We start from the raw sequence: 24,978 nt of genomic DNA, 5'->3' as shown, positions 1-24,978 counted from the left end.
AAAGCTAAGGTTTGAGCTCGATCTTGTGTTGCATGACTTTTTCTTTGAAAATTCTCTATAAACCTTTTTGATGTATTTCTAACTTTTTCTGTCATTTTTTTTAAACAGGGGACCATTCATTACTGCTTTGGGCCGTATCTGGTGTCCCGATCACTTCATGTGCGTCAATGCCAATTGCCGTCGCCCATTGCAAGATGTTGGCTTCGTTGAGGAAAAGGGTGACTTGTACTGCGAGTATTGCTTCGAGAAGTACTTGGCTCCAACTTGCAGCAAATGCAGTGGAAAAATTAAGGTATGCACAACATTTATAGAAATTTGCTTCTATAAAGCTTTACAGAAGTTATAAAAGCACATATAACGCATTATAGAAGTTATTTTTTTTCTCTTATCAAAGTCCATTAAATGATTGCAAACCTACTAAATTTCTTTTTTAATTTTGTTTAGGGTGATTGCTTAAATGCTATTGGAAGGCATTTCCATCCTGAGTGTTTCACTTGTGCACACTGTGGCAAGCTCTTTGGCAACACTCCATTCTTCCTTGAAGAAGGTATGGCTTATTGTGAAGCTGATTGGAATGAGCTCTTTACAACAAAATGCTTCGCATGTGGATTCCCTGTTGAAGCTGGTGACAGATGGGTTGAAGCTTTGGGCAACAACTATCACAGTCAATGCTTCAATTGCACTGTAAGTATACAAAAAAAAATTAAACAAGTAAAAACTATCTAGTTTATACTCGAAAAAGTTTAAGTGTTTTCAAGAAAATCAAGCACAAGCTTAGGATGGATGGAAAAAATTTATCAAATGGAGTAATTGCTCAAAACTCCATCCAGACGTTAGGAAGTTAATACCTACTTTGAGCACATGCTCAAAAAAAATAATATCTTCCAATACTTTCGTGATCTTCTTTAATTAAGATAATTTAGGGGAATCACGAAAGTAATTATGTACCTAAACTTGCTCTATATTAAAATTGAGTAAATACTTAAGCAAATGCTTGATTTTTTCTCATTTTTAGCATTTTACATCATTATAAATCATCAAACTTTAAACTAACAATTTTAAATCTTTTATTTCAGTATTGCAAAAAGAATCTTGAAGGACAAAGCTTCTATAACAAAGGAGGACGTCCATTCTGCAAGAATCACGCGCGTTAAGAAAAATTGCCCCATCGTTAAATATTTTGTGTCTTAAAACCACTTCAGGGAATGTGCATATTTAAACTGGAACAAAAACTAAAAAAAAAAAAAAACAACAATTAAAGAAAAAACTAAAACAACATAAATATTTTACTTTTATTGCTTAGAGCTTATCATTTTATTAATTTTAAATATAAACAAAAAATGTGTATGTTTTTACTATAAACTATTAAAAAAATAAACAAAAAAAAAAGTCAATTTTAATCGATGATGGAGAGAGAAAGGGAGGATATTAAATTATATATTTTTGTAAAAAAAAACTAAAGAAATAATTGATTTGCTTAAAAAAATTGTATGAGTAGTAATTTTGATAGTGTAAGATATTTTGCCTGCTCCACTGTATTGAAGTTAAAGAAGGTGTAAATTATATTGAATTGAGCCTGGTGCTATGCAATGAAAAATATAGAATCATCGATATAAACGCCCTAAAAGCATGTACCATTTTCATATGCCTCATATTATTACTACTCTAATTATATCTGTTTGAAATTATTTATTTGAAAAAAAAAAAATTGATTATTATTTGCTTGCTTAGAGAAAAATCCGAATTTTTAAATATTTTAAATTTAACTTTGTAAAAAAAAAAAATTAAATAAAAAAACCGAGCTAGATTTAAAGCTGATTATAAATGAATTAATAATTATTATTGTATGTCTTAATGTATTTTTCTTAAATTTAAACAAAAGGACACACTCTGGGTTCTTTTTTTGTTTAAGGAAATTTTATTTGTTTGAATTGTAATATATTAAGATTTTAAAGAAAATTGTTAAACTTTTTTGAGAAATAAAGCAATTTTAATTTTAATTTGTGAATAGTTTTGAAAATTCAAAAAAAAAAGGTAAGGCACACTTTGGAGATAGAACTTTTTTACAAATAGAGAAACAAAAACACCGTAAATACTTATCTATAAAAAATGACAAAAAATAATTTTTTTGTTCCTTTTGGAAAATTAATTTACCTAATTTTTTTTTTATTTACGTTTTTTTAATTTTTAATCAACTATTAATTTTTATTCAACGACGCGACGACTGACGACAAAAAAAAAATTAAAAATTCCACAACCGCCTGTCTTTAAACCAGATAGTTAACGATTTACCTAAATGTTCTTGGTAGTTAACAATTTTTGGTGCTTCTATAGGGAAAGTCGAAATATTTTGTTAGGACCAAAACTAACGCTACGTACCGTATAACCAAAGAAGAAAAATAAAAATAAAAAATAAAACGACTTTATGGAAACCGAAATCGAAGAAGATCTTGAAGATGTTTGTGACGACAAGGATGAAATGAATAATGAATCTCTTCACTTACAAATTTTCATACCACTTGCGATGTGCCAGTCACATCCTGAATTTAATAGCAAGCCCCGACACAAGCAAGGCTATTAAACAAATGTCCATCCACAAAACTGATAAATTTCAACGTGGTAAAAAATGTAAGGCTCTGTGGAAATGGGATCACCAAAAAGTAGAGAGGAACTGCAAAAGTTCTTAGGGTGTAGTTTAAAAAAAACCCGTCAGTACTCGCTGGAATAGTTTTGGTCGATAGTCTTGATCAAATTTATGAGCTTCTGACTCATTTCGATATCCAATAAATTGATGTTGTTTGTAAATAGCGATTTTGACTACATAGCTGACTACCTTATTTGGTCTGCCCTTTTGGCTTAAGCTACAAGGTAAGGAAAACTGCCACTACTGGTATCTCTTTCCAACTATTTTGACGGTAAAAAAAAGGGTACTGTTTCTAGAACATGAAAGACTTAAATTTAGTGGTCATGTAGTTGAAAAGTTAAAAAATTCTTTATTAACTCGATTCGAAGACTTTTTCGAGATAAATGATAGAGGTGAATGTGCAGCAATTGCTGCGATGAAGAATTCTCAGTTTAAAATTTGCTTGGATAAATCTCCTCGATCCGGAAAAACATCAGAAAGTTGAAAGTCTAGCGCAGAGGCTTACCAGAGGTCCGAGAACAGATCGTTCTGTAAACGATGATTAGGACAACAGCGTTGATTTTTTTGACTTTGGTGATGTTACAAGAAATAATGTTATATCTTCACTCATTCCACAAGCTCAGTTTTTCGTCAGTATAGATACTCGAGCTTAGAGGATCTTCAAGCATTTTTCTCAGTGAGAACTTTGTTCGTAAAGTATAACACCGTTTTAAGGTCGTCACCAACAGTGGAGATATTGTTTTCCTATGTGACCCTTCTCGATTTGCCAAAATAATATATTAGGGAATGAGCAATTTGAAATGAGGGTTTTGTGCAAAGGTAATGCTAAAAAAAAATACTTGTAGAGTAATTCCATGTGAAAAGAATATACGAAAAATACCTATGTCATGAAATCTTTTTGTGTCATTTTTTACTGGTTCCTAAGCTCAAAATATGAACTTCTGTATATAAATAAACCTCCAAAAAAATTAGAAAGTGAGGGGTATGAATTATTTCCTTAAGTCACTCAATTTTTGAGAGTAAAAAAAACTATGATCTTAAATTACTTTTTTGCATATTTCTTGCGACTTTAAACATAGTTGAATGAATGTTTTTTTGCGTTTGTAGGGTGATATTTAGACCTTTCCAAAACCGTTATTAAACATGAAATTAGTCCATTTTAAGCTGATATATTACAAAAAAGGTGAAAAACACATTTTATTTTTTTTTCTAAAAAACCCATTTTTTTATTTTTTTTTTCAAAACTGTTTTTGAAGTAAAATTTTATGATCTTTTCAAAAAAAATCATCCCGTTATGATTTTTACACTTTTAAGCTATTTTTTCAACGTTTTTTTGTTGTTGTTTTTCTAGGCATACTTAGTATTTGAGTTATATCTTGAGTAATAAATGACTAATCTGAACAAAAGAACCAGAACCTGAAAGCTGAATAAATAAGTAAGAAACACAAGAACAACTTTTCTGGGTAACTTTAGATGTTTAAGTGCAATGTATTAAAACATTTTAAAAAAATCGATATTTTAAAGGAAATTTTTGCAAAAAAAACTTTATTACTTAAAGAAAAAATCAAAAGCTATCGAATCCTCATAGTTTTAAATTTTTCATATATAGTACATTTTCTGGTGTAAATTGGTAAAGATAAAAATATACAAAACTCCTTATTACCACTTGTAAAATGTGTTAAACCAAAATGGTTCAAAAAGATTTTGAAAGTTCATATTTTATCCAAATTAAGCCGTACTCAATTTCTGACAATACACGACCATTTTAATGAAAAATAAAGTTTCTTCTTTTCTCCGTTACATGTTCAATATCTATAAATACTCAAAGGATAAAAATGGATTATTTAGTAGAAAAATTAAAAATGTCGTTTTTTCTCATTTTTGAATAGTTTTTCTTAAGTTTTTTGCAATATTTGAATTTTAAATTATTTTAAAAAGATACCGATAAGATATCGATAGGAAATTTAATTATCTACAAAAAATTACTTAATAAAAATTTTCAAATTCGGCTTTCTTTTCAAGTTATAGATAAAAACTCAAAAAGTAACTGAAAAAGTCAAAAATATTGATCGTTACAAAAATTGTCATATCTTTATGAATTATCCATAGATTTTGAAGAAAACTATCTTTTTATCTTTGCCAGAAAATGTACTAAAAAATGTTTTTTTTTGCAAAAATTTCCTTTAAAATATCGATTTTTTTAAAATGTTTTAATACACTTAAACATCTAAAGTTACCCAGAAAAGTTGTTCTAGTGTTTCTTACTTATTTATTCAGCTTTCAGGTTCTGGTTCTTTTGTTCAGATTAGTCATTTATTACTCAAGATATAACCCAAATACTAAGTATGCCTAGAAAAACAACAACAAAAAACGTTGAAAAAATAGCTTAAAAGTGTAAAAATCATAACGGGATAGTTTTTTTTGAAAAGATCATAAAATTTTACTTCAAAAACAGTTTTGAAAAAAAAAATTAAAAAATGGTTTTTTTAGAAAAAAATAAAATGTGTTTTTCACCTTTTTTGTAATATATCAGCTTAAAATGGACTAATTTCATGTTTAATAACGGTTTTGGAAAGGTCTAAATATCACCCTACAAACGCAAAAAAACATTCATTCAATTATGTTTAAAGTCGCAAGAAATATGCAAAAAAGTAATTTAAGATCATAGTTTTTTTTACTCTCAAAAATTGAGTGAGTTAAGGAAATAATTCATACTACTCACTTGCTAATTTTTTTGGGGGTTTATTTATATACAGAAGTTCATATTTTGAGCTTAGGAACCAGTAAAAAATGACACAAAAAGATTTCATGACATAGGTATTTTTCGTATATTCTTTTCACATGGAATTACTCTGTAATAATATTCATTTGAATAGGTACTAAAAATCATGAATATTCATTATTTTATTTTTGTAGTTTTAAGTGAAAATATTTTTTGTTGTAGGGTAGAGTTGCCTATTTTCGGCCGTCTCCAGTTTCTGGCCACCTTTCGGAAAATCGTTATAACTAGGGATTTCATAGGGTTTATTCCAAAATTTTGCTCTTATGCTGTTCTCTTATTTGATAGAACAGCATACGAGCTAAAATTTGGAATAAACCCCTTCGAAATCACTAGTTATAACGATTTTTCAATCGTTTTTTTTATTTTTTTGTTTTTCTATAAAATCAATTTTACTTTAATTAATTTTTTTTTTTTTTATATATATCTTTGTGATACTTGAAATAAAAATGATATTTTTTATTAAATTTAAATTTATAAAATGCTTTGGTTTCCATTCATTGAAAAGTTGTGAATGTAAAATATTTTTTTTTTTGTTTTTGAAAATGATTATTTCATTTATCATCTATTTTAGTTGAAAATTGAAGAGAAGAAGTAAGGAATGAGCCCACTTAAACTGGGTTCTTCCATCCAAACTTTTTTTTAAAGAGAGCTTATGAATTTCAACAAAGTTTAATTCACAAATCAATTTTCTAAGAACTTGTGAATTAAAAATTATTATAATTCACAAGACAAAAAAGGTTATGAATTAAATATTTTTACAATTCATAATTCAAAACTAGCTTCTGAATTAGATTGTTTTTAATTGGGGAATTCTTAAGGGCTTCTGAATTGAACACTTCTTGAATTCCAAATTCAAAAAAAGCTTATGAATTGAATATTATTCAATTCTCAAATCTAAAAAAGCATATGGATTAAATTAAATTTTTTAATTCATAAGTTAAAGAGTAGCTTATGACTCGCAACCCTGGATTAATATTATCTTCAAGAACTTTATTATGAAACTTCAAATCGCTTGATATTATTAACTTCGTTTGCGGAATCCGCTTACATTTATGCATGTTCGTTCCTCATAAAAGTTTGTGTTAAGTAACCCGTCATATGTACGTATACTCCAAGTTAGAACGTTTCTTTCAAAAGTTACTCCTATTAATTGACTTGCATTTTTGGGACTCTTTTAATTGGAAAGTAATTTCAGCACTTTTTTGTTGTTGAGAATTCCAACTTCAAAGAATAAAAAAAAGAGTTAAGTTTTTATTTTTTAAACAAATTTTATTTTATTTTAATTTATTTTCGCTTTTTCTTATATAAGAAAAAAAAAACACGAAAGTTTTTTTTTTTATAATTAATAACATTCAATCATTGTATTTATATACTTTTAGATACTCAGTGAGAAAATCGAATATTTTGTTTTTTTATAAGATTTCATTTTGAATTCTATTCTATAAACATGTTTAATTATTTACGTTAATATTTACATAATATATCAATCTTTTTTTTTTTTTAGTTTATACATTTTTAAATTTATTATTATAATTATTTTGAATTTCTTTTCTTTTTTTTTTGGTAAAAATAATAATATACAACAACTTTTTTGATAAGTAATATAATTACATAGTCGTTAATCAAGAAAAATATATTGATATATGGTATTTTGTTTTTTTTTTTAATTAAATATAATTATTAATTAATTTCTACATTATAGTTTATGTGAATACACAAATTTTTTTTTGTAGAATATTTTTTATAATTTTAAAATTTTCTCGAGGATGTATAGATTTTATTTTTTTACTTTTTACTTAAAATAATAGGTTTATACAATTCTTTTTTTTTTATACAAAGTTATTAGTTTTAAAAATATATATATCTTATTTTTGTTTAAATCGAAATGATATTAAATTAAAAAAAAATAAAACAATCATAAAATTATTATTATATAAATATTAAATACCTTTGGGTGATTCAGTGAAGATTTCTATATACGAACACTCAACACTTTTATATAATATATTTATGTATAAATAAAAATAGGTACGTGATATTATAAAAAATTTACAAATGTTTAAAATTTTTAAACGAAAATCAAGCAAAACAATATTAACTCGAAAACGGATATTTAAAAAAAAAAAATAATAAAAACAAAACACACGAAGGATATGCTTCAATCTCTCGAAGGACTAAAATGCAAACTTGACCATTTGCTACAGATGCGCCAAAATGTCCATTTCACCTTGAGAACTTGGCGAAGTAGGCTGCATCATGCTATTATGCTGTTGATTTGAGGTGTTGTCCTGGGCTGATATTGTGACAATTGTGACAAGATCCTTAGTCTTGCCAGTTGTCATTGAGGAGTCTGATGGTGTTTTTGAGGACATTGCTGAATGAATGTTTAGAAACCCAATTGTTCGGTTACTTGCACCACCACTAACACCATTATTGCCATTGCTATTTGCTAAAACTCTGGGATTGAGTTTTTCACTTAGATGCAGCAGCTGTGTCTGCTCTCGTGGATGTGCACTGTCATTCTGGAGGAGCGATAATGAAGTGCGGTCCCCAGATGAAGAATATTCTTTGGAGGAGGTTGACGATGACTGATGGCCGTCGCCGAGCGTTGACGGTGTAATTTGTTTTTGAGGCACCATCTTGCTGTTGCCAGTATTATCCTTCGGAAACGAATGATTGTCACTGTCTGGAGCAATATTCTGTTGGGAATTCCTTGATAAGGATGAATTTTGTTGTGGCTGATGTTGCTGCTGGTGCAGCTGCTGATGCAAATTGTCACTTATAATTGCATTGTACGCTGGAAGTGAAGAGTCGAGGTTTGACGATATTGTACATAGAGATGATTCGGGAATATCCTCGTTGGCTAGAAGACGCCCAGATGGTGCCGTTTCAATGCTCCGTTCACTTGATATTATAGCAGGGGTGGCATTTCGGGAACGATAACTAGGTGGTAGACTGTATTCAGAGCCAGGACCACCGCGAATTGTTGTGGTTAAAGGTGCTCTAAAAGAAAAAGAAAACAAAAAAAGGTATAAATAAGAGAAATGACTTTCGAAGAAGTGGTTTTGTGATATTAAAAGTCCTTTTTAAATAAAGGATCATTATTAAATAGGGTAAATATATTGATAAATATGCTAAAAGTTGACAAAAAGTTAAACAATAACTCAAACTTGATGTGTTAGAAATGGTTTAAAGTGTTTTTTGTCAATTTTTTTTTCTTTTTCAATTCACGTTTATTCGATTTGTATAAAATGTATTACATTCCCTGTGTAACTTCCTAGTTCCCAAAAGGATGTATTCAATAAAAAATAAATAAAATCCATCAGGAAAACAGTTATTGTTCCCTAAAAAAGAACAACACACTTTTGATTCTTTCAATTTTCAAAAAGAAGAAAGAAAAAAAAAAGCAGAAAAGAAAACAAATTGAAAATAATGAAATATCCGTTCACGTATCCAATAAACATCCTTTTTCTTTTCACTCAACCAGAGACATTCACACACCCACACACACACACAAGACACAAAAATAAATACAAAACATATTGTTGAATGGCAATTCCTGATGTATATACGTTTTAACAAAAGGCTCAAAGGCATATCTAAACTGGAATTGTTACTTTTCATTGTTAACGAAAGGATATCGGTCTTTCTAACAGTAATACACTATGTGTGTAGGTATAGGATAGGAGTTTCTATACCAGGAGCAAACATTTTTGGAAACAAAAGTAACAGGAACCGTATTTGTTTGCTGTGTATTATAATCCTTTTCTGGGCAAAAGGGAAAGAGTTGTTGTACATGCAAAACATTCACCATCACCTTGATATAAAAGTTTAGTTTCAAAACATACAATAAGGAATATAAGGAAAAGGACGTGATGTGATAATAAAGACGAATTTCTATTCAAGTCTAGTTTTTTTTTGTGGGGGGAGAAGAAAACATCCGTCTGTCTAACTACTGTGAGATATGACATATTCTATAGCATTCTTTTTCGTCATTTCCTGAAGAAAGGTGAATTTCAATATTCATACATTTTTCATTAGGTATACCTTTTTTATTTTGCACTTGCAGGTGGCCATGGCACAGAGGAATAGATAGATGACTTCAGAGCGAGGGAGAATTTTTTTTTTAAATTTTCCATAGGTACTAAAAATCAATATTAAGAAGCGAAAATCTGGAACATTTTAGAAGAGTCGTAGAACAACCTGGAACAAGTTTTTGATTTTTGGAATTCGAAACGAGGCGGCCAGATTTTTTTTTTTTTTGTTATATCGTAAATATTTTTTTTATTTTTTAAAGTATCTAATTTTAAGTTTTATAGCATGAAACTCGTATAATATTTTTATAGTATGTGTTTTTTTATTAGTATACAATTTTAAATTCTCAGTTTTGGTCAAGGGGAGCACGTTTTCGAAAAGAGCTTTAATACAATTTTTTTCTTATGTTTAAGTGGACTTAATTTGAAGGGACTGTATCATCACAATATTGTTTTTAAATTTTAAAATTTGAAAATGTTTGGGGTTGAATAAGAACTTTTTTTCCAATATCGTAAAAATTGTTTATATATTTTTCATTAGTTTTTGATAAAAGTTGGGAACATTTTGGTTTGTATAACAATACATATGTGTATTTTTTTTGGATTTTCGGTTTTCGAATTTGGGGGGTGGTAAGGGTTTTTGTTATACATTTTGGGGTTTTAATTTTTTGATTTTAAAATTTTCAGAAGGGGGGGCAAAATAGGGGCAAGAGTTTACTAAAATCGTTTTTTTTTTTATTTCCTTGTTTTTCTTAACGATTTTTGGTTTGGCTTAAAAAATATTAATGTTCAACTTGGAACAACTTTTGTTTTTTTATTTTTCGAAAAAGGTTATCCTATGGAAATTTTTGAAAATGTTAAAAAATCACGGTTCATTTTGAAAGTGCATTTTCGAGTTGATACTCTTACGCTGAAACGCACTCAAAATATGTATGTATGGTTAAATATTAGATTTCAGAAAAAAATGTCGAAAGCGATATCTTTAAAAATACAAATTTTAGGACCTCATTTTTTGGGAACAATGTTTAGAACACTTTTTAGAAGTTGAAAAAAAAAATATAAAAATTAAAACATCGAAAAAAGGGAGGCTAGAATTTTTTTTTCGAAATATCGAACTTTGAGGTCCAAAAATTTGGAACATTGTTAGGAACAACTTTTTAAACCCAAAACAACTTTTAAAATTTCAGTTTTCGAAAAAAAGGGGCTTTGGTCAAAAACGGGTTTTAGTCTCTAAAACCCAATTTTTGAAAATTTTTCAAAAAAAAATTGGAACTTTCCGGAACAAATCGGGAACAGCTTCGAACAATTTTCATCATTATCAATAAGTGAGCTCTAAAAGAAATATGGTAACTATTTAAAATTAACCTGCAAGTCCTAATTTGGCTAATTTTAGAGAATTTAAACGGTTTCAACCCGTTTCCCGTCCAACCCGTAGAGAAGTTTAACGTAAACAGTTTGTGATAAAGCTTTCAAACGAATGTACAGTATTACACTGCTAAGTTCAAACTTGAGAATTTTTTTTCCAATGTAGAAGAAATTTACTTCTAGTGTGCTGGTGAAATTCTCCTTAAAGTCATCATATTGTTCTTAATAAAAGTCAGAATTGTTATCCAGTTGCACACAACAGAATTATTATTAATTCTATTAGGCAACCACTGGAATAATATGTCCAACCCAGAAGGGAAGTAGAAATTTTCCCTCTAGGTCCAACGTTGGGCGCCACAAAATACTAATCCCTCTTTTGCTTCAATTGTGTCTGTCTCTGTTTCGGTTGGTAGTGGTGTGGATGGTCTTAACGTTAAATGAACGGTAGATCTAGAATAATGGCAAACAACTACGATTTAGACCTTGGAGCATCCAGGACGAAATATTGAATCCAACCATTGTGTGTATGCTTGTTGATTGCTTTACCTCCCCTGTGTTCATCACAATCATAAATATGACAGCATCAGGATAGATTTGTTTGGTAGGAGAGGGAGAGTAGGTTAGTTGAATATTTGTAAGCTCTTTTGCCTCATTCCAAAGAATTTGTTTTTCTTCTTCCAACAAACCAACAACAGGTAGACGACTTCTATACATCCGACAATTTTTGATGTTTGTATTATTTTTTGAAAGGGTAACTTATTGTGTTTGTCCGGACAAAGGGGTTTTCACTCAGATTTTGGAATTCAACAAACATCGTTTTGATGTTAGACTAAGAGCTATTGTGAAGCTCTTTGGTGTTTTATAGTAAAATAGGGTTAATTTGAAGATTTATGGACGAGGACGACGACAACGCACCACCATCATCCACTACCACCAAAACGAAGAGAGAAAAACAGAAGAGAATTATTCTTTCATGTGGATAGTCTGGAACAGGGGATCTGGTGGCAGAAAGGAGAAGTAGATTCTGGAAGAATAAATTTACATTTTGATTGATTATTTATTCAAGGGGTGATTATTCTTTGCATCACTGCCGTGATTGTGACACCAGCACGTCGGTCGTCCTCGCCCCGTCTCCTCTTGTTAGCCTTGTTTTTATCTTTTTTTTCATTTTTTTTTAAAGGACGATGTTATAAAGCAATGGAAAGCATAGTAACAGGCCAAAAACAAGCTAAAAAGTCGTAGGGGGTAGGACCTTAAAATAAATTGGTAAAAGCACACGACCCCGAATATACAAAATCCCAAGAATGTCTTAGATTTTTTGATTTATGTGGGATGGTTGTTATGCTGTTTCGAAGGAAATTGAATAAAATCATTTGTTTGTGTGCAAGTTTTTTTTGTCATCGTTGTAACTTGGGTAAAGGTATATCTATAGAAAGTCGACATTGTCACACAGTGGGTGGCATAAATAACAAAAACAACAACAAAATCGACTATATACGATAACAGAGAAAGATGCCGACAACGACGACGTTATAACTGGGTGAATATTTGAAAATTTATGTTCGTGACATTTGTGTGATTTAGGCAAGACTTTAATTAAAAAGTCGTGTTGTTTGGGGTTTTTTTTTTTCATAAAAAAAAGGTTTTTGATTTTTTAACATCGTCTATAAGGAGCTTACAAGAATTTATGTATGTTTTACTTTTTTTTGTATTTTCTTCTTAAGTAATTGAAGAAAGGAGAAAATTTAAAAAACATAGACCCGCTTAGGGTGAATTGGAATAGAAAAGTCCAGGAAATACAAGTTGAAAAGGTGCATGCAACTAGAATTCATTTGGGGTTGAGATGTTTAGTAATTTAAGCATAGGTAAGTACTTAAGATTGATAAATAAATAGAGGGCTGCTAAATCTAGTTTTACATATAATAATTGTAGGGCGAAATCTATGGAACATCCATGGGGGCTAGAAGGGGTCATCAACCTTATTCTTGTAGTAATACTGTAGCACTAGCTTCGTTATAATATCAATTTGTTGGGTACCTAACTGCAGTTGGTTGATTAAAAACAATAAGTTTTTCCTACAGAAAGAAGATCTTCTTAAAAAAGTTATTCATTCGTACAAAAAAAAAGCTGAGATAACAATCAGACAATACGATGATAGAAAATGCCAAAAAAATGGGTCCCGAAAATCCGTCTTTCTGTCTGTCTGTATCTGTATACGAAGCTACAGCCTTAACGGATAAACCGATTAATGTCAAACTTGCATTTTGCGTTATTTGGCTCTCTAGAGGTGTTTTTGGAATTAATTTTTTGGACCAAAAATAACGGTACTTGTCATATACTGATTTTAGTTAAGCTCCAACGATTTTGTTGAAAAAATTCAAAAGTAAGTTTTAAGACGTGTCGTGTTTTAAGACGTTATTAACGGTTTTTTGTTTTTTAATCCGATCTTCTCCGAAACTACTAATTCGATTTCAACGAAACTTTTTGCAAAAAAAATTTATATAATTTTATTTATATAAACAATAAAAAAAATTTCCAAAACAAATTTTTGGATTTAAAATAAATTTTTTTTTTTTGAAAAATCAAATTTTCGAAAACCGGGAATCGAATTTTTTTTAAATTTTGGTTTTGGATGTTGATTGATGATTCCTACAAAATGGCTTATCAATTTTATTTTAAAACTTTTCTTCAAAAAAAAATTCTTATAAAATATTATAAAAAAAAAACCGTTTTATTAAACGGCTTTAACGATTTTGAAATTTTTTTTTTTTAATGCATCTTAATATAACAAATGAAAACTGATTTAGAAATTCTAACAACTTGAACCCTAAGAGGAAGTTCGTGTGACCCAGTCGTGCATTTTATTGAGCCGTACAGCGTCGATTTTCATTATCGGTTCTAAAAAATACTTTAACCTTTTTCCGGTAAAATTACAGCTCTTACAGAACTTTTTATAAAATTAAATCTAAAATGTTTGTAAAAAAGAAACGAAAATAATTAAAAATAATAAAATGTTTTGGATGTAAAAATTTTCGGATGTAATCTGTGCTTTCAAAATTGTTTGGACAGATTTATTTCTAGTTGAATTTAAAAAGAAAAAAGTTCACATGTTAATCGTTTTTAAAAATTAAAAAAACAATTTCATCTCCATGAAGGTTTCTTATAGACAAGGATTTAAACCTAATTTTTTTATCAAGCTAAAACATTTAAATGTTCAATTACGTTTTTTTCATTAATTAGTTTGTTCTTAATTATATTATTGTTAAAGGTTAAAGTTTGAAAGGATATCGTGCCAAAGTTTTAAAGAAAATTGAATAAATTTATTTAAATGCGAAAAAATTGTTTTTATTAGTTAAAGTAATTCAACGAAAATGAGGTACTTTCTTGTAAAAAAATATATAAGATAATAATTTGTATAGTAAAGTACTTAAGTTTAAGATTAAGACCTTACAGATTTATATATGTATGTTTTGTAAAAACAACTTATCGAAAAAAGTAATTTTTCATGAAAAAAGTGAAAAAACCAAAAAAAGGTGTTATTAAAAAATATATATAATATCTCGAAAGGCAGACACTTAACAAAAATCTGTAGGTATCAGAATTGCATTTTTCAAATTGTTGAAAAAAAATGTCTCCTACCTATAATCACTACTTTGTAAAAGGTCTGCCACATGTTTAAGTTCTAAAATACCATTTATAACTTGGTTTTGAAATTTTCTAGAATTTTTTCAATACCTATGTATATTAATCTTACAATAAATTTATCTATCGATTAAAAACAATTCAACTTTCTACAACCAACAACGTTGCGTTTAGAAAATAACCACTTTTTTGCAGTTTTGTTTTAGCCCTATTAACCCTATTTAATGATTGAATTTTTCAAAAAACTTCATTAGTATTTACCTTTAGGTTATTATTTTTCAAATAAGTTATAAAAAATTTTTGTATCTCCAATAGTTTATTTTTAATGTTTAATTGAAATCTATGCCGCACTGCTTAAAATTTCAGGTGGAACGGGATAAAATGGCGTCACTTTTTTTGTGGATGCTGCCATGGTTCAGCGATTTATAAGACGTTATCACATCTTTTTGGAAAAAATAAAAATGCAGTTTTATTGCAAGTTTAAACAAAATGGTTAGAGCCGTTTTCGAGATATTTGGTATAAATTGAAAAATTTGTATGGGAGGTACACTTTCTAAGCGAGATTAAAAAAAAAAAAAAAACTTCAGAATTCCATAAAAATCCGTTTTTTTTTTTAGGATACCCTGTATAACCTACTACAAAAAACACTTTGATACCTTATGAATTATTTCCAGAAAAAATCGCAAATTCCAGTGTTCTTTAAAATATAAAAAATTGTTGGAGTTTAAATTAAGTTTGTTTAAACATGCACTAGGTCCAAATAGTCATCATCACGTAAAGTTGGATTTATAAAATCAAACAAATGTGACCTTCTTTCATTACAGTCTAGGATCTTTATATTATTTCATAGGTCTGTAAGAGCCTAATTCGCTCTATTGCAATGATTACAGTTTACTTTATACCTTTAAGACTGAAAAATAACACTGGTTAACAAAATTAACTTTTTACTTGCGATATAGGTACTATAGGGCAAGTTTAGGATTCGTTAAAAAAATCGAATTCGAGATAACAATTTTACATGACATTACGATGATGGAGAATGCCAAAGTAGTGGGTCCAGCAATTCTGTCTGTCTGTCTGTCTGTGTGTCTGTCTCTATCTGGAGCTGCAGCCTAAACAAGTGAAGTGATTTTCTTCAAACCTGTTAGTTAGCAGTTTTGTGATTCCCTAGAGGGGAAATTGAAATTTTTTTTTATGACCAAAACTAACGGTACCTGCCATATAACGGAAATACAAAAGTTAATTTTTTTCAAAAACGGCTCTAACGATTTTGATTAAAATTTTTGTTTGTAGTATTACACATAAGAACCAACTTTTAAAATAAAAAAAATATTTTTTGTAGCGTTATTAACGGTACCTGCCATAGAACCGTTTTTTTTCGTTTCTGAATATCTGGTACAACATTAACCCGATTTAAATAAAAAATTTTATACAAAAGTGTTTAAGTAAAGGCAATATTGAAATTTTAGAAAATTTTCAAAAAACGCATTTTTGGATTTTTAAAAAATATTTCAAAATTTTTTTTGTTGAAAATCTATTTTTTGAAAACGGATCAACGAAAAATTTTTAAATTTAGTTTATATGTGTAAATCAATTATTTCTTCAAAATGGCATACCAACTTTTTTTTTTGAAAAATGTTAAAAAATTTGTATATATAAAAAATTATTTTTTTAAAAAACGGCTCCTACAATTTTCGAAATTATTTTTCTAAAAATATTTTTTTATACAAGAAATAAAATGGCATATTTTTTTTTTTAAGATAATTTAAAACGGAATTTAATTAATTATAAATAACAGATTTAATTTTTTTTATACTACTTATGAAATTTCTTCAAAATATCAAATTTTAAATTTCTTGAATAAAAAGCTTTAACATTAGTTACTTTAAGCATAAGAGCAAGTACGTGCGACCCCAGTCGTGCAATTTATTTTTTGTTGCCGAAACAAAAATATACTTTTCTGAAGATTTTCGGTGTGCTGAACTAGAATCCGATAAATGCAGTACTTGGGACCTTATTTTTTTATATACGGAAAATTGTTTGGGCATACTAAGTACCCGTTTTTTTGCCTTTTTTAACGGTAATATTTCAAAAACGGGAGCTGATTAGTTTTTTCTGTCTTCGGATTCGAGTTTAACACACCAAAAACCATCAGAAAAGTATATTTTTGTTTCGGCAACAAAACCCTTTTAAACCAGTGTAATTCTTCAGACAGAACAGGTTTTATTTCAATATAGCTAGAGGGTAACACATTTGGGTTGTTCAAATTAGCATTAGCATACTTTAAACTTTGTTTTATTCCTTTGACCCTTATTTACATTAAATTTGTAAAATGTACGTTGTATCTCAAATTTTTACTAAATTTTAAAAAATCTTTCTACAAATCATGGCAAATATTTAAATTCTAAAATAAATTCAACCCCAAAATCCACTCTAGACCCATTAAAAAAAGAAAAAAAAAGTCAACCAAAAAGTAATTAAAACTAAAGTAGGTTATAAAATCAGACCCCGGCAAAGGTGATCTACTTTTTTTTCACCTCTTGAACTGAATACTGATTCAAAAATAAAATATGAAAAAAAAAAGGATTGAAAACCTTGAAATACATCCTTTAATTTCCATTCAAAACAACTTTGTTTTTGTTTAAAACAAAAATTTAAATACTCTCTTTCTCTCTCTTGAAACATCAAAGGCAAATATCCATTTTCCCGACAGAAAACCAAAAAAGGGAGAAAAAAAAAACATAAACTTTTTCTTAATTAGAAGTCATTATATGATCAAAGAGGCAATTTAAAACAAATAAAAGCACAAGACTAAGCCTACGCAAGGATGGAAATTCATAAAAAAGATAGATGTTGTTAGAATAAGAGAGATGTAGAATGAATAGATGGATACGACGACGATGGTCCTCAAGGAGATAATAATATAAAACATAAAACCAACCAAAGGCCTTACGGCGGGAATAATTTTAAATGGTCAATTATAATTGAGGGTTTTTTGCGCAAGCCGTAGAGATATGATAATGTTTGCTCTTTGTGCGTTACTTGGTAACATCGTTCCCGCCGTAGCGTAGTCATCATCTTCATCATCTTCCTCATCTTCGTTGTCATGTTGATGGACTTCCATAACTTTGTTATTTGTTTGATGAGTTTATTAGCAGTGACTTTGAAGTAGGTCCTCTAGAGTACCTTACACACAAACAAACAAATAAAAAATAGATACATTTTCGGTTGAATAGCTTTACTTACAGCTCAGTGAAATTTAATCTCGAGAGAGTGTTTTTTTTTCTCATTGCTTTCGTCCTTGACAGAGAAAGCACAAAAACACACACACACACATCTAAGCAAAAAAAATTGAAGAATCCAATAAAAAATTGTGACACAACCATCACTCAGGAGTTGTAAAAACAAGCCAACCTCCATCAAAATGAACAAAAAAGCTAAAAGCAAAAAAAAAAAAAATAAGGATTCCCATCTGACTTGGACGCGGAATTGCAGGACACATAGCATTTTTGCCGGAAGACCTCTCCTCTACTCTACTCTCTCTCACCACAGGTGGCAATACTGGCAGTAAAGTTGGATATTTTGCCCCGTGGGGAGTCATATTGGGTTGCTATATCTGGGCTATTGTCGTGAAAGGTTGTCTTGTCAATGCGATGTTCGGTGTGGTCTGGGATGAATATGGAAGCCAAAAAGGACAGGAAAAGAGGAGAAGAAAATTTAATGATCTGCTACCGATACTATAAGGCTTTATGTTCTTTTACAAGGGAATGCTTTTTCACTTTACCACCACCCACTCCCATCATCTCTCACTTCACGGCTGACTTTTCTAATAAATTTCGTCTCGCAAACACCACAATTTGCACTACCACTATACATCTTGAGGGTAATTCATTACATGCCCTATTGCTATAGAGGAAACTTTTGCGGAATGGAATTTATGGTGACACATTCAAACTAACACACACACACACATACTTGGATATCAGGCGAAACAAACAATGGCGGGCAAGTTTGGAATTTTTGTAACTTAGTCCTTTTAAAATGACAATCCGGATAGGTGAGATAGGTTACGACCGAAGCACGATGTGGTTTGGTCCTTCGGGACATTGAAGCTCTTTCGACTTGTTATGTTTTTTCAAAACAACAGAAAAGGGGTTGATGGCAAAGCAATATTAATTAACTCTTCGAGTTGAACCAAGTTGTTCATAATTTTCATATCGATATTAGGAAATTTAGAACCTTTAGGAAGAGATGTTCTCTTTTTGTTCATCTGACTCGTAAAAAAAAAGTTTATTCAAAAAACTCAATATTAGTCGAAAGTTAATAAAAATCAAATTCAGCAATTTAATTGTTCGTTATAACAAAGATAATAATGTTGAGGGTACCTGTGATTTTTTTCTTAGAAGAAACAGTTTATACTAATCAGACCGGAGGTACGTTGAACTGCCAGGGCCCTGGGGCAAGAAAAAATTTTGGAGCCCCCTTTGATATAGAAAATAAGAATAAATAAAAAAGTTCGTATACTCCCTACTTTTTTTGGGGCCTCTGATGTAGGGTTGGGGTCAAAATCCGGAAAACCGAAATCCCGAAAACCCAAAATACCCAAAATGCCGAAAAAACAAAATCTCGAAAATCTAGAATCCCGAAAACCCGAAAAATTATATAAAATTTTGAAAGAAAATCTTTAGTATGAAGTTATGAAGTAAATACATTTGAAAAACAATATAACTGTTTAATTCACTAATATTTCTTTGAACTTGATTTCAAAACCTTATTGTGCTTTCAGCAGTGTTGTGTTGCAATTTTGTTAAGTGGGGAAAAATTTATTGAACCAAAATCAAATAAATTGCACGACTGTGGTCGCACGTACTTGCTCTTATGCTTAAAGTAATTATAATGTTAAAGCTTTTTTATTCAAGAAATTTAAAATTTGATATTTTGAAGAAATTTCATAAGTACTATAAAAAAATTAAATCTGTTTTTATAATTAATTAAACTCCGTTTTAAATTATCTTAAAAAGAAAAACAAATATGCCATTTTATTTCTTGTATAAAAAGGTATTTTTAGAAAAAAAATTTCGAAAATTGTAGGAGCCGTTTTTTAAAAAAATAATTTTTTATGTATAAAAATTTTTTAACATTTTTCAAAAAAAAAGTTGGTATGCCATTTTGAAGAAATAATTAATTTACACATAAAAACTAAATTTCAAAATTTTTCATTGATCCGTTTTCAAAAAATTGATTTTTCAAAAAAAAAATTTGAAATATTTTTTAAAAATCCAAAAATGGGTTTTTTGAAAATTTTCTAAATTTTTAATATTATCTTTACTTACACACGTTTGTATAAAAATTTTCATTTGAATCGGGTTAATGTTGTACGAGATATTCAAAAACGAAAAAAACCGTTCTATGACAGGTACCATTAATAACTGTACAAAAAATATTTTTTTTATTTTAAAAGTTTTCTCTTATGTGTAGTACTACACACAAAAATTTAAATCAAAGTCGTTAGAGCCGTTTTTGAAAAAAATTAACTTTTCTATTTCCGTTATATGGCAAGTACCGTTAGTTTTGGTCATAAAAAAAAAATTTCAATTTCCCCTCTAGGGAATCACCAAAAACTGCTAACTACCAAGTTTGAAGAAAATCACTTCACTCGTTTAGGCTGCAGCTCCAGATAGAGACAGACAGACAGACAGACAGACAGACAGAATTGCCGGACCCACTTTTTTGGCATTCTCCATCATCGTAATGTCATGTAAAATTGTTATCTCGAGTTCGATTTTTTTTACGAATCCTAAACTTGCACTATAGTACCCATATCGCAAGTAAAAAATTTTGGGTTTTAATATTTTAATTTGTATTTAATTGATATTTATTTTATGTTTCACTTAAAATTTCAGTTAACAGACAATTTTGAGGAGCTTTTTTACTTTTTCTATCTTATTTTCAGGGTTTTGGCTTTTCTGGATCTTGGATTTTCGGGATTTTGGGTTTTCGAGATCCTGGATTATAGGGATTCAGGGTTTTCTGGATTTTGGATTTTCGGGGTTCTGGGATTTCTGGATTCAAAATTTTCACCTCCCCCTGATGTACCTATCATTTGTTGGTCGCTAAAGGCCCCAAGATAAAATGTGATTTATCTTTCAAAAAAGCAATGAATTTTGTTGGGACCCCTGAGGTAATTTTTTTTTTTTCGAGATGAAATATTAGGCTGGCTACCAATTCATTATTATTCACTGAAGAATAAAATTTGTCTCTCTTGTGTCCGAAGTGATTTATGTGTCATGTCAAATATCTTATCTTTTTTTCCTTACTTTTATAACCAGTTGCCTTCTCTGCATTGTCTCCTGTCGGGGCCCTGGTGTGTCAGGGAGCCCGGGGGCACCGTCCTGCTTCCCCTAATGGTGTGTACGCCCCTAAATCAGAATCTAAAGAAATATCAAATCTCCAATCCAGGTTTGTATAAACTGATCGGTCTAGAAATACTAGCGAATCTGTACCGTTTTATGTGAAGGGTCTAAGGGGTGATCTTATAGTATAATTTAGATCATAAGGTTACCTAGAGGTTGAGATTTGTGCCAAATGCAAAAAAGGGTTTCCACTTTTATGAAGGATACTAAGTAGTAATTTGGTTTGGTTTTTTGGAGCACCTAAAACTGCATTCTGTCAAATTTTGACCTCAAATTTTATTTAAAATTGTTTTTTACTTTGGTTGGCCATTTTATTTGGATCTACTTCGTTTTTTGCAAAGCTAAGGTCAAATTTTTTAAAATTAGCACTTTTTCACTTGATCTTATTTCAAGGCAAAAACAAAAGTTCGCATGAACTTTCCTAGAACCACAAAAATGGTAACGAATTGCCACTTTGGGTTGTAATACTCAGCTACAGGTCAAAAACAAAAGGCTTACCTATGTTATTTTCCTTGTAAATGTTCTAGCCTACGGCCTATCTCAGATTATAAATACCACTTCTCGAAAAATATTTGTTTCCATAAACCTACAAAAACTCTCATTTTACACTAAAAAAAAAAACAATACCAATTCTGTTTACAAACTTTACTTAATTTTTACGGTTCCTATAAACGCCCTTTAAAAGCAATCTAAAACATTCACAAGTAATGATAAATGACAATCAGTCTAAAAGGTCCACCTAAAGTTTTGCTCCTAATGGAAAAATAATGAGCCTGTACACAAAAGTTCTCTAAAAAAAAATTCAATAATATTGTTTGTATTCTTACCTTAAGAGACTTCCTGTATGAGATCGATATGTTGGTGGTGGTGAACTTCCTCTCACAACTCCATTCTGTCTATCACGGTCCAGAAGTAAAAGTCTGCAACAAAAAAAAAACCAAAGAAAAAAAGGAAACAAAACTTTATCAATGAGACGGAAATATTAAATTACTTTGTTGTGGGTGTTTATATTTTGTTTTTTTGATTAATTTATAAGTTCACCTGTTTTTTAAGGATATTTTTGTGGCATGTTTATGTTTCTTTACAAACCAAATTCTTACCCTTTTTTTTAAGTAGAAAAAGCCACACATGCAACATTATGGTATGTGCCTTTTTCGTGTAACCATAACCATACCATTCATTTTGAACTCTAAAAAAAAGTATAATATTTATAACTAACCTGAGCCGATATTCCTGCATACTGGCTTGATACGATGGTGGTGGTGGCCTATGTTGAAATTCTGGATACAAAAGGCCATGTGGTGCACCACCACCGCGACTGCATGGCCTTCGACCACAACGTCCGAGGTCAACACTGGAACCTAATCCCAAGCAAGGCGGACCACCTGGTGCTGTCAGACGCCATGCAGCACCACTAACTGTTACAAGGACTACACCTACACCTGAAAATATTCGAAAAAAAAAGAAACATAATAAAACACAAGAACGTTATAGTGAAGTTTGAAAATTTTCTAGGACGAAGCGATAATAATAATTAAGGGTTAAAATTGGTCTATTGTATTGGTTACATGAGGCTCGAGACGTGCTTGTATTTTAACGATATGGCGATGTCGGCGGAACAGAACTTAATGTTGCGAGTCGTAACAGGAAGTAATCATTTTTAACGAAATTGGTCATGCGGTACCAGGGAATGTGTCCTGTGTATTACCTTTGTATAGTTAAGTTTGATGTGTTTTATGGCATCGCGAAAGGATGCGTGTGCTGTTCAGACTGCATATGCAATAGCACACGTTTTCGTCGTCAAGGTATAATAAAAGGGTGCAAGTAAAGGACACACATGCTAGTTTGGATACAGAAATAATTGGACAATACACCAATGCAAGGCCCAAATTACTAACTTCTTTATTTCACTTTGCCATTTGAATATGTAGAAGTAGATACATGGCTTGGGTTGTAATTAAAGGTTGGAATCACACCTCGAAAATGCACTTAACTGATTCATGTTCTTGAAAAAAAGGATTCTAATTATTGGATGGTCACGGAAGTGGCTTAATTTCATGTCTAAGTCGAAGTTTGGGTGCTAAAGTATTGTTTTTCTAAATTGTTTTGAGAAAGCCAAGTTTGTATTTCTACAAAAAATCACGAAAGGTATATGAAGGAAAAATAAGACAATAAACCGTCATTCTTCAAACTAATAGAAGCTATTTGCCGGGGCCAAAATGGTTGAGATATTGGTTCTATAGTTCGTTAATATCCTATTCAAGACTTCTTACGGATAAACAAGTTTTCTAGGAGTGATTTTGTATAGTTAGTTTTTGTTATCAAACGTGAAAAATTTCATCAAACTTCATTGAGCGGTTGCCAAAATTTCTGAAATTTTAGTTGGTAAGTGGCAGGAACTTGAAGTTTTTTATAAAAAGTTTATTCAAAGAGATGTAACGTATACTTAAAAATTTTATATAGTCTTGACTTGATAAAATCCATACAAAAGATTTTAAGTCCGAAAACATTTTCTTAACGAAAATATTTTCGAGACGATTGATTTACAAAAAATTCAAGCCATCTTTGTTAAAAATTGTGCATATTTTTAACAAATTTGGTCTAATGTTTTCCGAACTATTGAAAATATTCTCTTTAAGGCTCCTACGGTACTTGAATCTTGTTTTTCAGGAACGAATTTTCATCAAATGGCTCAGAATACCTTGTTATATAAGTGCGCAAAATTTCATCAAATTCCATTGAGTGGTTTCCGAAATTGCTGAAATATTGGTTCATTTGAAATTTGGAAAATGATATGAATTTGAAGTTTTTTAAGAGTTTATGACAATTTTATTCAAAAGAAGTGTTGTTTACATTTACATTAGCTTTAAGACCTACAATTTATAAATATCATATTAGCCAAAAAGGTTAATCCTGATTTTTCTTTTTCAACCAAAAAAAACCCCATTTGCAAAGCTTAAAGTTAACTACTTTAATTAAAAGATCTTAATTTTAACCAATTTTTTTACTATTCACACAATAAAATTTTATACATTTTCTTTGCTAAATAAGAAAATCCTCTTAATCTTCCACTACTTAAAGAAAATAATTTTCTTTTGAAAGATTTATATCCGTTTTCCCATCATTAAATGCAACAAAACTCAATTTCAAGCTACCCACAATGATGATGATGATGACTTAACAATCAAATTCTTGCAAGTCTTGAATACTACTTAAGCGTATAATAAATATAAAAATATTTCAATTTCTCTCTTTCTCTTTCCATTATTGAGTAGAAGGAGTAACTTTCAAAAATAACAATTTTCGAAAAACTGAACCAAAAAAAACTAGCAACTTATACGTGCACTGGTTTGACAATAAAAAAGGCAAAACCAAAAATTAAAATTAATTTCCCTAAAGCGCACTGCCATGAAAATGGACATTTTCCAAAACTCTAAACTAATTTGAGGATGCTTCGATGAGCATAGTTCCCCACTCCCCCACTCTTTCACCCTCTCTTTGAATTTGCTCTAGAAAATTTTGCATCTGCATTGGCAAGGAATCCCATAATTTGGATGCACCATGATGCAGAAATAGGCAACGTTCTTCCTGTTTTCTACTTCCGACGTCGCGTCGTCCTCGTCATCTTCATCCTCATCGTCTACGGTCGTCTATAAACTCGAAGAAGAAGAGTTTCCATCTTTTTTCATGTTGGGCTGTCGCATACCATCATCATATCGTGGCGATGCGATGCGGTGTGGTGGTCCTTTAGTATGCTGCTGCCATACATTTTGTTGGAAAGTGGAAGGAACTTTTTTGTATTCCATTTTTTTGCCAAACGTTAATAAGGACTCTCGTCTATCGTCTATCATTGAATAAAAAGACGCTGCAGGAAAGGAAGCCAACGGAACTCAATGAACTAAAAAGGAAAATCATTCAAGAGTATGAGTATGATGATGATGGGGATGGTGTTGCTTGCTGCATCTGCAACTATTCAAGAAATTGAGGAAGCCCTCTGCTGGAAACGAGCAGAAGCAGAGCAGTATTCAGGTTTGGGAATCAGTTATTATGATTGTTAGCTATTGTTGCACTCAACATTAAGTGAAATGGGCAAAGTTT

General features: G+C 30.2%; 2 protein-coding genes across 13 annotated transcripts in view; one reads left to right on the top strand and one right to left on the bottom strand.

Moving 5' to 3' along the window:
• LOC129907382 (PDZ and LIM domain protein Zasp) overlaps positions 1–1,599 on the top strand; it is a 138,636-nt gene extending 137,037 nt beyond the window's left edge. For all 12 annotated transcript variants that reach the window (XM_055983543.1, XM_055983546.1, XM_055983545.1 and 9 more), the window contains 3 exons: positions 109–292; positions 445–684; positions 1,077–1,599. In XM_055983543.1, the coding sequence (XP_055839518.1) occupies positions 109–292; positions 445–684; positions 1,077–1,154 (502 nt within the window). In that variant the 3' untranslated portion in view covers positions 1,155–1,599. The remainder of the gene's footprint in view (positions 1–108; positions 293–444; positions 685–1,076) is intronic.
• A 5,948-nt stretch (positions 1,600–7,547) lies between these two features.
• Positions 7,548–24,978, bottom strand: part of LOC129907525 (probable serine/threonine-protein kinase DDB_G0267686) — a 121,567-nt gene continuing 104,136 nt past the window's right edge. Inside the window, exons 4-6 of the mRNA XM_055983800.1 lie at positions 22,100–22,322; positions 21,708–21,800; positions 7,548–8,429 (exon numbers count right to left, since the gene is read on the bottom strand). Coding sequence (XP_055839775.1) covers positions 7,625–8,429; positions 21,708–21,800; positions 22,100–22,322 — 1,121 coding nt within the window. The 3' untranslated portion in view covers positions 7,548–7,624. The remainder of the gene's footprint in view (positions 8,430–21,707; positions 21,801–22,099; positions 22,323–24,978) is intronic.

The sequence above is a fragment of the Episyrphus balteatus genome, chromosome 1 (genome assembly GCF_945859705.1).
Source record: "Episyrphus balteatus chromosome 1, idEpiBalt1.1, whole genome shotgun sequence".
NCBI classification, from domain to species: Eukaryota; Metazoa; Arthropoda; class Insecta; order Diptera; family Syrphidae; genus Episyrphus; species Episyrphus balteatus.
The sequence above is the reverse complement of the archived record's forward strand: the minus strand, read 5'-3'. Positions and strand labels throughout refer to the sequence as shown.